This window comes from Athene cunicularia (assembly GCF_003259725.1).
Source record: "Athene cunicularia isolate RWA chromosome 24 unlocalized genomic scaffold, athCun1 chr24_part1, whole genome shotgun sequence".
NCBI lineage: Eukaryota > Metazoa > Chordata > Aves > Strigiformes > Strigidae > Athene > Athene cunicularia.
This window is the reverse complement of record NW_020799132.1, coordinates 2,615,016-2,633,225: the sequence shown is the minus strand read 5'-3', so window position 1 is coordinate 2,633,225 and position 18,210 is coordinate 2,615,016. Positions and strand designations below refer to the sequence as shown.

Sequence of the window (18,210 nt, the reverse complement as noted above, 5' to 3'; positions counted from 1 at the left end):
TAGGGTTGGTTGGTTGTGGGTTTTTTTCCTTTTTTTGCTCCTGTGGTTTTGCCACACTGACACAAACAGTGCTTTGCTGGCAGAAGGGGCCAGCTCTGGGTGGTCTCCATAGCACTGGAGTCTGATTTTTCCCTTACTGCTAAGGCATTTCAGGCTCTCATGCAGAAAAGATGCAGCTTGGACATTTCATTAGCACTAAAAAGAATACTAATGAACTTGCAGGTTGCTGGGTGAGGTACCTAATGACAAGCCACATGCAGAATTGCTTAGCTGAGTCTCCTGGAAGTTAAAGGGATGAGACGCAGATGGACTCAGGATGGGGGGAAAAAAAAAAAATCCCCCCAAAATCCCATTTCTTCCCCCATTTCTGCTCAGTGAATTATCAGGTGTATTCCTCCTGCTGAACACCCATGCCTGGCTCTAATATCACGCCCTGATCAATGTTAGATATTTCCTATTTTGATCCAATGGCTTCTGCTAAATGCTTGGGTGGGATTTATCACCTCCACGTGCAAGCTAACTGTTTGGACCCCATTTTATAGCAAATGGAGAGAAAAAGGCACTGCTAGGACACAATCTGTCTGACCTATTTTAGACATCTGCCTTAGACTGGGATGAATTGCACCCTAAAAAGGCCCATTGCTCTCCAGAGACTACAAAGGGGGACTAGACAAACACTCTCAGATGCAGACATCCATCATCTCAGACACCTGCAGTTACAGCAGCAAGTATCCCAGATTGCTCGTGCTTTTCTGGGCTCCTTACAGAAATGCTAATTGATCGAGAACCACCCAGCCTTTGAGGGGGGTTTTGCCGGTTTCTTTGTTTTTTGTCTCTAACAGACACATTTCATCCCACCTTATCCCATGCTGGTCATCTCTATCCCCCCCCGGCCAACAACAAGAGACAGGACTCAGGGAGATGGACTTGGTCGCTCTTTCCAAGACCTGCTTAGATCAGACACTTAATTTTTGGCTGCCCAAAGCTCAGACTGATCTGCCTGGAAACATCCTGGCTTGAAACGTACTCCTGGGTGGGAGATGGGAGCACACTGCGCTCCACCTGATGATGGCCCACAAGCATCACCTGAGCCAGCGCTCGCAGCGAGAACACGCAGCATGCACAGGACGAGGAGGAGGGGGTTACTACTCCATCCCCACAAACAGCATGGCACGAAGCCTCTCCACATGTTTCTTGCCATCCATGATCTCCTCGGTCATTTCACACGGGCAATCCCATCTGGCGCCTGCTCAGGATTTTGCACTTGGGAGCACGGCATCCAGGCAGCACTGGAGGGGAGCTTTCAGAGGAAAGCACCAGCACTCCCATAGTTAACGTCTAGTAAGGGCTGAGAAATACCACTCTGAGACACAAAACCAGACACAGGCACCTGAGGAGGTCTGCAGGAGGCACATCCCACCACACTGAGCAGAGAGCTCGTTCAGACTGGCCTGAGGGAGAATGTCCTGGGGCTCCTCCTGCTCACTCGACCTTCTTACCTACATACAACCCTCCCCTCTCTTCTCCTCCAGCGAGGGAAGCTCACTACTAACCAGCCAAGCTGCATGCTTGCTTCTACAGCCTCCGCAAGCACCACATCCCAGCCCTTGCTGGAAGACTTCTTCAGCAAACAGCTGCCTGAAAGTACAGCTGCAGCATCTCAGCATGAGGGTCACCAACCTCAGAAAAGGGATAACGGGGCTCATTTTGGACAGGAAGCCACACGATACAAGAAAAAGAAGATAAAGCACCACATCCTACCCAAAGCAAAGTCCATCTCCACGAAGAAACTTTCTACAATACCAAAAAATAGTCTAATAACCCCCGTGCTGGGGAAAAGTTGGATGTAGATCCCATCTCCCCAGCTGCCTTGTCTCCAAATAACATGCCCTGATGTATTTTTAGCCTTGAGTCCTACTGGAATGAGCTTATGCAATCATGCTCTTTGCCTGTGTGCCTCTGTCTAGCAATCTTCCCCAATAATTTGTGAAGCCTTTGGCCAATTTTAACTAAATTTGACAGAGGAACAGATGGCTCAAAGACATTAAGTACCTGCAAGTCTAGTACAGATAGGCAGCCAGGTACAGAAGAGGGACTCTGCGAGTGCCCCATGGAAGGAAAGGCCACATAAAAATGAGATTCATCCTCATCTGAACCTCAGAGAATCCACACAGCACAAAGCCTTTCCAAATGTCCCCGCCGCAGGTGGCAAGTCATTTACTCCTACGTGGACCAAAATGAAACAAACTTGTAAGAAACCCAGCTTTATCGGTTTCCATGCCAGTCAGAGGACGGATTTTGCATATGAAAGCAGAGCCTGCGTTGTTGGTTGGAAAACCAACAAAGGAGGAAAGTCAAATTGCTGCTGGCACCAAGGAATTGCTGGAAATCTTGCACTAAGAGCAAACCTTCTCACATCTATCCCTGGGCCTTTGGACCCTGCAGCTGGGGCGAGAGGATGGCTCGTGCACCAAATTTTGGGTGGCTCCATGGAAAGATATTATTTGCATCAAGGGAGGGGATGCAGCACATCATCTCAGCAGCACCGGGCTTGCACGGCACGCTACACACCAGTAATGGAGCTGCTCATCTATTTCCCATCAATGTATCTTTTTAATGAAGGAAGATGGCTTTTTAATAAATAAAACCTTCCACCAAAAATAGCTACGCGGTCATCTATAATTGCCTGAAAACTTTAAAAGGCCCAAAGTCAAGATGCAAAGTTAGCGGTGGGGGTGGGATTGGTGATGAAATAAGGCAGTCACCCCCCCACCCCCCAATAAAAATCTTTTGCAGAAAAAAAAAAAATTCACGCAAGCCCTTGTGCACACACCTGCAAACGCCTCACCCTTCTATCACCAAAATAACATCAAAAGCATTTTGTAAATGAATACGCACAAATTCTCAAAGCTGAGGCAGGTACTATTGTTCCCGTTTCAACGCTGCGGGGAAGGAGGCAAAGAGCAGCAAAATGACTTCATCTAAAGGGCGAGCTAGTGGTACAACCAGGATGGAGGATGCAGCAGCCCCCCATGCTCTGCTTGAGCCAAAACCAGGGCAGGATTAGGCAGCGAGCCACAGGGCCACCTCCCCTTTCGTGTCGATCAGCACCATCTCCCCTTTCCTCCAAGTAAAGCAGATTTGTCCGCAAAATCAGCTCCGGGTGGTGCAGCCTCGCTCAGCAGGTACAGATGGGCTCGCTGATCAAGATGAATCATTTGGCATGTTAAAATGACCTGGACGCAACTGCAGAACGGGCTCTTGCTCAATGATTCCTCCTCAGCTGGGGCACTGAGGGAGAAAAATGAAAGGAGCCTCCAAAATACAGAGGACCCCCACATCTGGCCCCTCCAGCTTGCCTCCCCTCTCCCCACCAAGGTCTGGCTTGTTTGCTTCACCAAAGCCCCCCTCCCCGCTCGCAGACAAGGTTAATAGGGTAGAGAGAGAGCATCTGTTTATGAGAAGGTTATCAAGTGAAAGGCAGTAACGCAGCCTCCAAACCAGCTTTTCATAGCCTCTTACTTATTATTTAATTTGGCTCCAGTACGTGAAATTAGGCTAATGGCTGTTAAGTGGTTAAGGCACGCACATTGTCCATCTGCCGAGAAGGCTCCGGGCCGTTGTTCTGTTTCAAAGGCTAAGGAGGAAAAATAATATGAGAGTTGCATGCTGTTAGTCTGAGAGCTCATAAATGCATTTTCTCCCTCTTTCCCCCGCTTTTTTATTTCTTTTATCTCCAGCGCTTTGCCTGTTGCAGCATTAGGAACTTCTGGAAAGCGAGTTACTGGCTTTTTAAAATTTTTTGTCATTGCTGTTGTGCTTTTTTTTTTTTTTTTCCTTTTTTTTTTTTTTTTTTTTTTTTTTTTTTTTTAACTGAAGGGAAGGGTGAGCCAGCCGGTTTCAGCAATGCCACAGCGACCAGCTGTTGCAGTCTTCCAATTCAGGCAAGCTAAGTGCAGCATCCCCCATTTGATATCAGCTGCATTAAGCACAAAACCCTGAGCTTTTGTCTCTTCTCCCTGACACCGGGACTGGCAGCCTGTCTCCATCAACACAACATCATCTTCACGGTTTTCCTTACATGCAATCTGGAGCATTCAACCCCTCCCCACCTGGACTCCTTGCTGCATTTAACGAGTCGCTCCACACATACCACGGAGGACGCGTGTTTTCCTACACATTTTAGTTTTAAATGATGTAAAGCTCAACTGGAGCTCCCTCTTCCCTTGAGTCTTGCATATAGCCAGTGCCCACACGGATTCTTGGGTGTTCTGTACCAGAGTTGAGCTCATTCTGTCATTGCTTCAGAGGACTAACAAGGTCTCTTGTCCTCTCCCTGCCTATTTTCATGGAAGTTGTAGAAACGTAACACCCAGCCCTCTGTAAAACCTGACCAAAATCAGGCAGCTGATTCACAAAAATCAGAAGAAATGGTGAAGGGGAAAAGGGACAGGCAGAGGAAGAGACATCACCTGCACCTTGCTTCCACGAATTCACAAAGAAGCTCTTAATGACTTCTAAGCAAGCGAGCTAGAGACAGGGTCGCAAAACTGCCTGCAGAACCTGGCAAAAAGATCCTAAAAAAAAAAAAAAAAAAAAAGAAAAGAAAAAACCTACAGTGGGTTATTTTGTCCCTTGGTTCCCAGACGCAGTTTGCAAGCTCTGTCTCCCCCACAGAAGAACAATGCTTCACCGCTGGATAAAGCTGTCACACGGCTGGACCTGCTTTTATTAAAAGAGGGTGGACGTGGAAGGATTGTGGAACATCATGGGCATTTTAAGCAGTTTGTGGTTATCTCCCCAGGAGCAGGCACCTGGGATTGCTGCTGTCCATCCCCCCAAAGGCTCATCGTTGGCTTAAGGAAGCCGGGACTGACACCCACCGCTGCTTGGGACCTCCACGGCTCCGGCAACGCAGCAATAAAGCAGGTGAGCAGCCGGAGATGATGCTCGTATCCAAGAGCCACGGCTGTCGGGGACCAGCCCTGACCGCCACGGGGGCTCTCTGCAAACCAGAGCCCCCGTCAGAAGAGAAACCCAGAGAGGAGCCCTTGGGAAGAACAGGCTCGATGAGGTGAACTGCAGGCAGGAAAGGGAAGGGGCCCTCAAGCTGCAGCAAAAAAATAACAGCCAAAACCCAACTCTCTCCTCTAAGTAAGAGCCGAGCTGTCTCCAAGCGAGAAGGGTTATTTATGGGGACGTGAGAAAGGAGAAGGCAGCTGAAGAGCATTTCTCATTTCCCTCCATTACGGCAACAACCCCACTTGAAATCCAACTTTATTTCTTCCTTCTCAAGCCAGGAAAAAATAAATACATGCCGCAAAAAAAAAGTCAACCTTCCCTCCCTTGTTATCCTCCTGGTTTTGCCAGAGGTTAGTGGGGCTGTTTCAGACTCACAGCAGGAGAAACAAGCAGCAGTTGGCATCACCCGGAGAAAACATTAGAGCATTTACTAACGGGCTTGTCCCCCCACCTCTCCCCAAAGCGGCCCCTGCCGCTGCTTTGCCAAGGGACCGGTTTTCTTGGGTACGGCTGCGGTATCTGCGTTCACCATCTGCGCTGGCTCCCACTGGCTTTATCCCCATCTCCTGCCTCTCTTGACAGGTATCTGCACAAATTACTCTCCCCCTGTACTGTATCTATCTTCGTTCATTAGCCCTGCACAAGGTATATAAATATATATATATACACACACACAAATACAGTCTCTGCGTGCGACGACGGCTGGCGTGTGCAGAATGCAAGTGTGCTCAGGGGTGGTTAGTGAGCACTCAAAAAACTCCAAATTACCACCCATCTATTCATTTTGATACTTCTCTCCCGGGTTCCTGCTGAATCTAACCCAAAACACACCATCCAGGCTCCGCTTGCTGGGGAAGGGATGAGGCAAAAGGAAATTAAGCTGAGGAGGAGAGCTGATCGCGCGCTGCCTGACGCGAGAATGAAGCGGCTGTATGTTGGAATAACCACCAAAGCGAGATGCGCAGCCTATGTCCTGCAGCTCTGCACCTGCTTTGCGCTGACAAATAAATGCCCGGTGTGCAAAGCTGCCGGGGATTACGGAGAGGAGAGCGGGATTCGCGGAAACTTGTCGGGATTTGGCCAACCAGTGCGGAAAACTTCCGCTGGTACAGCAATCTCCGTCAGGGGGGAGTGAGCTTTTGCAATATTTTTTTAATCTGGCAAAACCCCTGCTTTGACACATTTATGCCTGCACGTCTGTACTGTTGCCAGCCCTGCTTATTCCCCTCGCAGGCTGGTAGGAGCTATTAAGCTATCCTAGCAGAAGTCTGACACCAGGAGAGTTTTGTGTGAATAGCATATCCCGGCAAATCTGCAGGATAGAGAACATCTAAAAATCAGGTTAAGGGATAAATACTGACAAGCCCTGACTGGAGAAAAGGGAGCATTCATTCAAACACCTGCACAAACTGGAGGATTGTTATGGTTTTCCCCCCGAAATGATGCTGAACCATGTCGGAAGCAACTGAGCCACATGGAAGACCAGAAGAAGGAGGTGATTTGCAAGCTGAAGGACTCATGTGAACCTTGCCAGGGTTTTCCAGACCCTTCAACCTGCACCCGGAGCGTGGGGGGCTTCCATCTGAATTTTGGGGGAAAGCTGGCAAGGTAGGACTTGGAGGAAGCCTCCTTTGAGGAGTCCTTAAGTGCTAACATGCTGCCAGGGAGCATATGCAAGGAAGGGAAGCATTACGGCGCTTTGCTTCTGATCATCAGTGTTTTGAAGGCTTTTCTTGGCCTTAGTCGCCAGCAAATTTGGCAAGAGGTTTCCCAAGCACTGAGCTGGCAGTTATAGGAAAGAGGGTGGTTTGATCCAAGGCACAAAAATCCGGGGAGATGTCTTTGAACTGAAGCTGTCGGGGGAGAAACGCGAAAGGAAACGTCCTCGTGGGCACAGCAGCTGCTTCGGAGGCAGCAGGGAAGATTTGTGGAGATGAGGGTGAGCTTGGAGGAGAGATTTTCCCAGGCTGCAGAATTGCAGCCTGGAAGGAGAAGTAGTAAGGAGAGCAGGCTCCATCTTCTTCCTCCAATTGCTGTGAGAAAAGGAAGCATTGACCCTCTCCTCTCGGGGGAACGGTGAAGAATCACGAGATGCTCATGGCCTGCAGCCTCTCCAGTGGGATGGGAAATTGCTCTGCCCCTGCTGGGATCCGCAGCACAGGCCGCTAAGGGGAGTGATGGATGAGAGGGAGGAAGAGGAGGAGGAAGCTGCATCTTAAGGCTCCGCAGCAGCAAATGGCCTCAGCGATTAAAACTGAGTGGGCAGTTGTGTATCACTCTGGATTTTCTGCCTGTTTCATCACTAGCAGTGACTCAGGAATATTCTTCATCGCCCTCAAGCGAGGATATGATCATTTTCTGCCACTTGAGATGAAGCTAATTTTACAGCAGCTTAGAGAGAGAGATGTCATGTGCTGATTTCTATACTGCCTGCATCACCCATCAGTACAGCACGGCAAGGCTATAGGTGCTGACTGCTGAAAATTAAACCACCAGATAGCAGGAGACAAGCACCGTGGGCCGGTGGAGGGTTGCTTGCAGCTGCAAGAGTCCCTGAAAGATAAAACCAGGACAGGATCAAGACTTCCCAGGAAGGAGAAAGACAACAGCATCCCCTCTCCAGTCAGGTTTGTTAGGACGAGAAGCATCCAGACTGCCTGAAGGTTTTGAATATTCTCCTAATAGGACAAGCGTGCTGAGCAAGATGGATGGCCTCAAAGGACAGATCTCTCCGCTCAAATCCAACCCAGTCCCGGAGAGACCAAATTTACTGAAACCAAAGCTTGATGCATGAAGAGCCCATGCTCCAACAAGAAAAGCATTCACGGTGCCAGTGCCAAATTGCTCCCTTGGTGCATCAAAGCCCAAGTCTGGCTGAGCTCCCCATCTCATCGTATCCTACCCGTGCTTCCCACGGGGCTGGGACGAGATGGCAAAGGAACCGGTGCCACCACCGGCACTGCAGCTGGACCGCCCAGGATGCTGGCTGGGAACCTACCAGCCCTACAGCCACATTCAGATGGGTTTTCTTGCTTGCTGATGGGGCCATTTATTCATTTTCGAGATGCAAAAGCTGCCTTCGCACCAGGCCCTGGCAATGCCTTGCTGGGCTCCCTGCACGAAGCCATGGTCTCCCAGCCACCGGCCGGCATGCGATTCCTTGACAGCCCTGGCTTCAGGAGCTAACTGGCAGTGGTAGCTGCATTTGCAGGGGAAACGGAGCGGTACTGCCAGCTTTTAGTGACAAAAGGAGTGTTTATAACAGGCGCGGTGACAGCTGTCCGAATGCCACATTTATTTACAAAACGTTAGTTAAATCACTGACAGTTGGCGTTGCATAGGGAAGCTGAGAGGAAGAGCTGACATCTCCCCATCGCACCAATTCCGCAGCCCCGTGGCACCTCTCCGCACACCGCAGGCTTTCACCCTCCCTTTCCCCGTGGGCTGCAAACCCCTTGGGCTCAGAACATCGCTCTGCATCTTCCCAACCCACTGAACCTGCAACAGGGTCCTGCTGCAACTCCCACCAAGCCCAGAGGGTCAGTCCCAGCAGGATGAGAGAAGTTTCTCCTACACGATGCATTGCCATCAAGCTTTCAGTCTTTTCTAGAAGGACCAAGAGGGTATTTATCACCCTGTGATTTCTTCAGACCTTGGCCGTCTGTTGAGACTACTTTGGGCAGTGCCACTTGAATGGATGGAGGTCACCGTGTGGACCTCTGAATGGCTAAAAAACATCCAGCATGCTGGTTTCAGACTCACAGAGGTGTCCGAGGTGAAGGGCCCCGTGTCTCGCTAAACAATGTCAACAGTCTGCATGCTGTTGGCTTTAAACCAGCAAGGAAATTGCAGCCGTTCTCCTCCACGAGCCAAGGACAACCAGAGAAATTTAGGAGCCCCAGCTGACACGCACCAGTGAAGGCGTCTCCCTCAACCATCCAACTCCATGACAAAGCAGGAACAACCCAAGATGGGATTTTTGACCTTCTGACCACATCCTACCTGCCGCAGAATACAAGCACCTAGAGAGGGGAGAGGCCTGCTTTAATTTCACGAGTACACAAGTCAAGGCTAACTGATACCTTTTGTTCCTCGTGTTTGTAGAGGACTCAATCACATCACTTAACACACACGCTCAGAGCTCCTCCAAACTGCTCCCTGCCAACGCTGCCACGTTTTGCCCCGACTCTCACACTGTGCAAGTTTGCTGAGCAAACAGGGTCACGACGTGCATGGGTCAGCCTGAAATTTGGTCTTGGAAAACATATATTACACATAAACTTTGTCTGATTCAAAGCAGAACAGCTCCTCCAACTAGAAGCAAGCAGTAGGAAGGATGAAGTATGATAGAAAAATTGACTCCAAAACATAAAGCAGCTGAGAGGTGGGAAGGGAAAGATTTTTTTTCAGCTGAAGGCAAACTCTGCGTATCCAAAAATCCTTCCCTTCGTAGATGAATGAAATCAAAATTGCACTATTTCCTTTAAGACACTCTAAAACCCAAAAATCTCACTTTGGCTTAATCAGAGCACTTCCAGTAAAAGTTGACAAGATGCTTCAGTGAACTCAAACTCAGACTAAAAGAAAGAAACACTATTTTTCGAACCAAACCCAGATCTGCCCTTTTCCAAACGAGGAAATTCTAAACCATCCTCCAGTCAAGGTACAGAAGGAAGAAATGTACTGTTTAGCAAAAAGATCTGTTTCAGAAATTTAGAAAAAAATGTATTTTCTTATGTAACAAACTGTAGAAGTCATATTTTTTTAAAATAAAAGTGCGAGAGGCAGGCACTTGCCCAGCTCCCACTGAACTGCAGTCTAAGATAAGCATCAAACCTTTAGAAACTTGCTCAAGTTTTCACTGAGGTCACTCTTCGTTTGAACTCATCAAGGGCTTTGTACTGGACTGGGAGAGGAACAGGGATGCAAGATAATAAAGATCATCCTGGAATAAAGCCCTACACCTATAATTTACTGAATTTGGAGGACTTAAGGGTAAGAACCCAAACATGCCTTCAAATATCACTGCTGTGCCTATCGTCCAAACTGTCTTGAGATTTGGAAGTGGCTCTGAACCCAGAGCTGCCCTGTTCTTCCTTGGTACCTTTGAGAATTTGCTTTTCTCAACAGCTTTCTATCATACTTCTTATTAGAGACGTGTATGAAACATAAGTCTGAAAAACACACCGGTTTTGCTGAACAGAGGATGTGAAGCTGGAAAAATAATGATCTCACCATGGGGAAAAAAAAAATTTAAAAATAAAAAAAAAAAAAAAAATCAGACTCAAAAATCCAAAGTAATGAATGTTTGGATCATGTCCGGGGCTCTGCATGTGTCTGATAAAACAGACGCAGGTGTCAGAGCCATTTATGGTTGCAGGCGCAGAGCCGGTCAAAATCTCCCATCTCTGAGAAAAAAAAAACCTGTGATATTTCACCAGCTGCTCATGTTGGAAGGTGGTTTTATTCCTTATTTACTCTGTCCTCATTGACATGCAGAGCTGGACTCGCACGTCCCTGCTTGACCCTTGGTGTCCTTCAGCACTGTCCCCAAAGGTGTCCCCACCTCTGGACCAGGCTCAGCTCCCCAGACCTCGTCTCCATCTCACTGACACTGACTTTTCCAGGGGACGATCCAGCTGCAAAGTCAAGTTTGCCTTCAGCCTTTCCGTACCCACCCATCTGCTCTTCTGCCTCCTCACTTTGCATATAAACTAACGACTGCTTCCCAGCATGACTGCTGGTGGCGAGAGCCAACACCACTCACCGCCAGCTGAAGAAGCCTTATTTAAAGTGAGATTTTTAATATACTAATGATTAAGACGCGTTTGGCATTTCAGCAGATGCTGCAGCATCCAGACAGCTAAGCCCAAGTCTCAGACTTGGCTCCGTCACAGCCTTGCACCCCTGAGAACTAAACCTAAGGAGAGCAGAAGGTGTTTCCCATTTGCTTTGCGAAGGTGCCGCATGCAAAAAACGAGCAAAGACTTTTTGTTAGGAGAGGGCTTTCTGCATCGCTATTCCACGCACAACCCGTTAACAGTTTACATATTGTAGCAAGACTAAAAAGCTGTCTTCCAACCTGATCCACAGTCCATTACAGTTAGGATAAAGACTTGTGGTGACATTAACGAGCACTGGATCAGCCCCTCCGTCAGCATAAATCTCTCTATTGTACTGGTGGGATTGCGTTTTCCCATTTGCTTGTTTGGCTCTGTATCCTCATTACAATTTCTATTAGCCCCTTCTCCAACTGATATGGTCATAGATTAGTTCCTTCCTGATTTTCTCCCTTTCCTCCTGAAGGAAAGTGGTGTCTTGAGCTCAAAATTGGCAGGTTTAGGCGTGTCTGGGAGGAGGAAAGAACAATTCTGCTAGATCAAAAGAAGGATTTTTCCAACAGTATAAGTTGGAGTGACTCCAGCAAAGCCAGAAGAAGAGACAATGATTTAGGCAAACTGAAGACAATCCACATCCCCAACCCACCTCAACAAGACACGTGGAGCTGCCAGGTCACCATGAGCAATGCCGAGCAGTGGTGTGCTCGTCGCTCAAAGGACTCTGCCAAGACAGAGCAGCACAGCATGGGGATGGCACATCAGGAGGGCCAAGAGGTAGAGATAAGGCCAGTTGCCATCCCTTGGACTGTCACCTACAAGCCCTCAGGTCCGAGGCTTAGGTTAGGCTCATGGTCACGATGAGAGCAGCTTCTCAGCAGAGTCTGGGGCTGTGAGGAGTCCCACAGCTGAGGGTGGCACTTCAGGTCCCCAACCATACACCATACACCCCTGCAATGACAATCCCCTGGCACCTCCAACTTCAAAAATGCTGCAGTGGCCTCTTCAAACCCCAAGCAAGGGCAGCACACCAGTGGGACAGCTGTGGTGCCCTCCAATAGGACACTTGTCACATTTTCCTTACAGAAGTATGCATCCCACCACAAAAAGACTGCAATGCAAGCAGATGACTCACGGAGCCAGAGAAAGGAAGTGTTGCAATCGCTGCACATGAATACACACATTTATAGGACCTAGGAGGGCACCCAACGTCACAGGAGGGGTCGATAACAGGGCTATGAACTGAACCTCCACTTCAGAACCGCAGCTTAACAATTCAAAATGCCGCCCCAGCAACCCTCCCCCGGTCACCTCTGTCACCTGCAAGGCTGCTCTGACCTCCCTTCCTCCTCGCTTTTCTTCCTCCACGTCAGCCCTTCCCATCCCAGAGGAATGGGGTACAAGTCTGTTTGACTTAAATCTTTTTCAGAGCTGGTAGACCAGAGATGCTTAACCCTACAATGGAGATGACAGCTCCAGAAAAGCACATTTGTTCCCTAGGAGACCCCTGCCCAGGCAGCTCCAGTGAACCAGAGGCAGCAGCTCTACCAGGAGAGCTATAAAGGGAAACCCTCCTCTGGCACAGCAATCAGGAGCTTGTCTCATCTCAGATGGAAATTGCACTCAGGGAAGAAAAAAAAAAAATTAAAAAAAAAAAAATCCATGCATATGACAATTTTTTTTCCCCACTTTAAGCTGATTCCATCTCCGAGATCGGAGAGAGGTGGCGAAGATTTGCTGACATGTCACTTTAGCAATAAACTCCTCTTTCAAAAACATGCCGTCGCAAGCAAAGCAATCGACTCGCAAGCTACAAAGAGCCGCGAGCATCGCACGTGGGCACTGCTCGGGGCTTCTGCAGCCCCTCTGATGGAGGATCTTCGGAAAGAAAATCCCAGCCAGAAAGGAGGACCCAGCAATGATGGGAGGAGGAGGGAGGCCGGGGTGAAGTGGCACTGTGCACCGATGGGAACAGAAACTCCAATCCTAACCCTCAGTACTGCTCATGTTTGCGCTGATTGCCCAAGTAAGGGTGCAGGCGTGGGAGAACATGGTCTCCCCTTTCTTCAACTTAATATAGGAGGGGTGACCCCAGCCCTGAACTTATTTCCTAACCCTCAGGAACAAAAAGAAGAGAGGTTTGAAGGGGAAGGTCAGCGTTCGGGATACTGAAGGAGTCAGGAGAATAAACTTTGGTTGTTAATATATGAGTTGGCAGCTGAGCTCCATCCTCACCCATGCCCACAGGACTGCTGGGGGCTGGTCCCACCCAAGCCCAAGCACTCACAAGTCCTGCACTGCTCAGTAATCAAGAAATGCAAAGTAATTACACCTTGGCCTCCAGAGCCTGTGAGCCCAAGCTGTATCACCCCAGCGTGGGCTTGGGAAGCAGGGTGAGAAACAACCAGGAGCTTCAGTCTCTGTCGGGTGAGACTCTGAAATAAATAATTGTAGCAGGATTAATATTTCACAGGGGCTGGGCTTGGAGACCATCAGAATGGAATGAGTATTTCACAGGAGCAGCGTGCCCAAGCCCTGGGGCGGGAGATCCAGGAATCCGGATGGGGGATTTTTCAAGGATGGGGGGAGTTGGACAAGTAGGGCAGGAGCTGGGAGTGCTGAGATGAGGAACAAGTAACTCAGGGTGCCCGTGTGTGGGAAAGGGCTGGATAAGCACCACCCCCTCGCTGGGGTTACTGCAGCTCCCACCACCAGCAAGCAGGAGCCTCGAGCAAAACGGACACAGAGCTGTGCAGCTACCAGATGAGATTTACCCATCACTGCTTGGCCTTTTCGTGAACAATCTCTGCCCTGTCTTGCTTTTCTTATCCACACCAGGAGCCCAGCCCCGCGCTGAGCACCTGGCAGTGCCCTTCGAGCCCCCCATCACTCAGCCCCAAGGCTACGGGGATGGCGAGCACTGCTTTCTCCAGGACAGAGCCTGGAGCGGGTTTCCCTGCCCCCTGGCAGGCTTTCTGCACTCATCGACTGCAAACCACAAATGCAGCTGCCCAAAACCTCAGCAGAGAATCAGCATCGCTCAAAGCCCTGGCAGTAGCAGCCCTGCCCAGGCACAGGGGGAGACACACAGCCTCCCCCAGGACCCAAGCGAAAGCAGCATGCTGGAACACACCACGCTGTTCTCCATATTTTTCATACTACACAGTAACACCACAAAAAGGCAAATTCCTGTGGATAAAGGGGGAAAGATGGGGCAGCAAAGAGTCACAGAAAACAGACTCATTTCTGAGAAATACTCTTTTCTGCTTAGCAAACAAGCACTTTCTGTTTGCATCCATCAAACAAACATGCTTGATTTTGTTTTGTTTTGCGGCCAAGTTATCATTTCTCCAGAATTATTTCAAGAGCACAACAGGGGCAAAATAAATTTGCAAAACAGGCTTAGGTAAACCATGGCAGATCTCAGTGGCAAAGTGCAGGGCCCTTTTCAAAGCCTGAGTAGAAACCACAGGAAACATCAGGGTTAAAAAGCAGCTTTGACTCATGTTAAACTCAGATTTGACTTCCAGCATTAGAATCAAAGGGGGAACAAATAAAGGCATCGCTTCACCCTGCCAAGAAAACCAGGGGAGGTGTACAGAGGAGCCTGTGAAAGAAGTGGTGCTGGCCCTACAGCCAGATCTGCTCGCCATCTGCCTGGGGCACCAGTGAATTTGGGGGGATACCGTGCAAGCGCCTGTGCATGCTGATGGGATCGTCAGAGCCTCGCCGTGGAAAGTGCTGACTGACGCCAATTAAAGTGAAATCATAATCAAGCCATTTGTTTTGGTGCTGAGAGAGTTGCTCCAAAGGTCTCAGCAACGCCTGGGCTTGGTTCAAGTGTCGGAGGGAAGTTCAGGAGGGCCCTTCTCCAGCATGAACCACTCGCTACTGGTGCTGCCTGGACATGGTGGGAGGGGGTGCAGACCATCCTCATCCTCATGATGGGGCCTTGGGAGGTCCAGCACGACAGCCAGCTCTGACCTTCACACACACGCGAGCCCTCGGTGTAACCCCAAGAGCAGGAGCAGCCCCAGCTCAGGGACCAACACATGCAGCAGTAAAAATGCCCATTTTCAACCCAAAATGTTCGACCCAACACCCACAGACCCTATTGCTGCAAGTTTTGCTGCACCCAGGAGCAAATCTTGCCCCTCCTATCCCATATGGTAGCTCTATCCAAAGGCCTAAATCTAGGTTTAAATTTAATACAGTGATCTAAAGTTCTGGTACTGAAGCAAGACACATGACTGCACCCTCCAGCAGCTATCACAAGACAGAAGGAAATATCTGAACATCTCTGGTGACTCTGGTCCTAAACTGACTCCTAACGGTAGATTTACAGTAGCTGGGTTTGCACGGAGCAAAGCCTGAGCCCCTCACAACGGGGGAGCCTCCTCCCAGCCATCAATCCAGCTTCTTCCTCCGGTGCTGAATTAGCTCTGCTTGAAGGGGCGGCAGGGACAGAGCTGAAAAGAGTCTCCTTGGCAGGGCACCGCTGCTCGACAGCAGCTTGGGGTCCTCGGCACCCCGCCACCCCAGATAAAATAACTTCCAACAGCCATACCCTCTCCCTGGGAGGGCACAGAACTTTCCGAGTGAGAAGCGGCAACGTCTGCTGCTAAGTTCTCAGCTTGCTCTCCCTTTTGTCGGCTGTGAAAAACCAAGAAGGGACCTCTAGAAACATCTCTTCCCTTCCAAATCCTTGGCTGCGACTCAACATGCTCCCACCTCGCATGGAAACGTGTGGGAAAAGAGGAGACCCTTTTTTTTTTTTTTAGCTTCCCCTGCACACTTCCCTGACTGCCACCCTAGCAGGGCTGCTGCCTGCACGCTGGGCAGGAGGAGGCCGGGGTCCCCGAAGCCTTTCTGAGCAGCATTGCTATTCTGAACAAGTTAACTCCTCCACAACAGATCGATGGTTACGCCGGGCTGCGGCCGGGAGGGGAGCGGGCAGGAAGATTCACGCTTCCTTGATTTCCTCCTCTGGAAACGTGTGGTTTTCACGTGCTCTTCTCCTCCCGGCTCCTGCCACAGCGCAGCACGGCTGCAGGGACCGAGACCTACCGGGGAATGCAGCATTGCCTGCCCGACTCACCGCTCCCACCTCAAACCAGACAGAAAATGCCCCAACACGTAAAACACAGTCCTCTCCGGCTACCGAACCGGTGTGCCGAGGTGGTGGCAGCAACAAGCCATTAATTTCCAAGAGTAACGCCCACTCCAGGGGCATGACAGCAGGAATCTCACCGGCACAGTTTGCACACCCCAAAGCCCACGTGCCCGTGTCCTGGGGGATGCTCGGATGGGCCACCCATCTGCGCAGCGACACGGACATCCCCTGCCACCATTCCAGCTCCCCAGCTGAACCGGGACGCGCATACGGCAGCTCTGGGGGGATGACAAGCCCGCTGCCTGCCCTCCCTCTCTCCAGGGCCACCTCGCAGGGCCACCATTTGCCCCCTTCCCACCAGGCCTCACGGACAGAGGACAGCATCCCTCCTGCTGACTCACCCCAGCTCTCCTTTGTTCTCCACTGACACCGGGTGAGCACTCGGTGCCGGGGCAGGGCACCAGCACGATCTGTGCCACCAGCGCTTTGCAGGACCCCGCTACGGCGTGAACAATTCTCCTCCTTCCAGTAAGTTTGCACAGCACCCGTTCCCGTACCACCCCGCAGCTGCCACCCTTCCTGTGCATTTTGCACCTCCAGTAACCCAAACCCCTCCCTCTCCGACACCCCGGTGGCAAGATCTGTAGGATTTTCAATGCTTGGGAGAGTGCTTCAGGAGAGGAAAGGAGCTACTTTTTTTTTTTTTTTTTTTTTTTTTAAAGCCAAGCTCAGCGGGGCAAATTCCTAAGAGAGACACCCTGTCCTCCAGCCTCAGCCACCCATTTCCAAGCTGCTTTGCCCAGTCGTGCCATGACGCAAGATGAATCGGGAGGGACGGCCACAACACGGCTACCTCCCTCCCCCCTGGGAACATACGAGGGCTGGGGTGGACGAGAGGTTCGGCTGCAAACGGCTGAGTTACAGGAAATAACACAGGCAGGGGATTCACATTTCCAAGGGTCAAACCATCGTTTAAGTCCTCCCCCCACCTGAAAAGAGACCTCTGGATGAAATTCCTCCTTAAGGTATTTTTTTTGCCCTGGCTTGGCCCTGCTCCCCACTGGCTGGCGTAAAGCAGGAGTGCGGCTTTCACCGCACACACCCAGCTGGCCCCGCAGATGTTGGGTGTCACCTATGGAGGAAAGTCACTCCCGAGCACACCGGAGTTGCAAGCACCGCTCCTCATCGCTCTGATTATAACCTGGCTTTTTATTTTTAACGTCCCTATCAAACACCCCCCGGGATGACTGCGCCCATCTGCTGCGAGGACAAGGGACGAGTATCTGGGCGTACGATGTCCCAGAAGTTAAACCGATCACAATTACGGTTTCCTTGGCAGCCCCCACACCCCTCAGATAGTTGTCGCAGGTGAACAGGACTCCAGCGCAACACCCAGCCCCACGTCTCCCCCCACCCCGAGGAGTTAATGCTGGCAGGGAGCAGCACCTCCCCTGTCCCTGGAGCAAGGGGGTTTTTAAGGAGGGCGGCATCCGCCTGCCTGAAACCAGCCCCATCCTGCGCTGCCCCCTCATCCCAGCAAGTCTGCACATGGGGAAAAGGCACAAAACCCCACTGGGGGGTAGGGCAACAACTCCCCCTCTCCCCAGGCTGGGGCACAAAGGCACCCCCGGCGCTACACCCCAGGGAGCAGAGTGATGTTTACCCCCACCAAAGTCGTGATCATTGACAGCAGGAGCCCAGCCCATGGTGTAGGGCGGGGGGCCGAGAGGGAATAGCACTCCCCTTTTTTCATCCTTCAGTAACTTTCCCGGAGACAACTGGTGGCGGAGGGGGGGGCGCTAAGCCAAAGCCCAGTCCCCTGGTACCCTAATCCTCTCAGCTCGCTGCTACCGATCGACACGATGCATCCATTCACCGTGGGGAAACTGAGTCACGTTCCCAAAGGCACCAGCTGCCCTCCCCATGCAGTGGGACCCTCCCCACCGTGGTGCCCCCCAGCCCCAAGACAGAAACATAGCTGCTCCTACCTGAGCGTGGCACTCTCCCCTTGCCGCACAGTCACGTTGTCCATAGCTTTGGGGAAGGTGGCATCTCCGCTGCGCACGGGCACTCCTGCGGGCACAAGGAAGAGCAGCCTGAGACAGAGGACGACTAGGCACCTCCAGGGCAGGGCTAAGCACCCACCGACCCCCATCCTGGGCAGCAGGGACTTTTCCAACAGGCAAAAAACACACCCGACAAGGCCACCAGGAGCGAAAAGCGGGTGGGGTGGGGTGG

The 18,210-nt window shown here is 50.8% G+C and overlaps 1 protein-coding gene across 7 annotated transcripts in view; it reads right to left on the bottom strand.

Moving 5' to 3' along the window:
- The window catches only part of LOC113488515 (protein CEPU-1), a 311,358-nt gene that overhangs the window by 126,187 nt on the left and 166,961 nt on the right, over positions 1-18,210 (bottom strand). For 5 of the 7 annotated variants that reach the window (XM_026863733.1, XM_026863736.1, XM_026863734.1 and 2 more), the window contains exon 2: positions 17,961-18,045. In XM_026863733.1, coding sequence (XP_026719534.1) covers positions 17,961-18,045 — 85 coding nt within the window. Of the gene's footprint in view, positions 1-17,960; positions 18,188-18,210 lie in introns of those variants that run through there. The other 2 variants (XM_026863729.1, XM_026863731.1) reach the window with 1 other exon arrangement.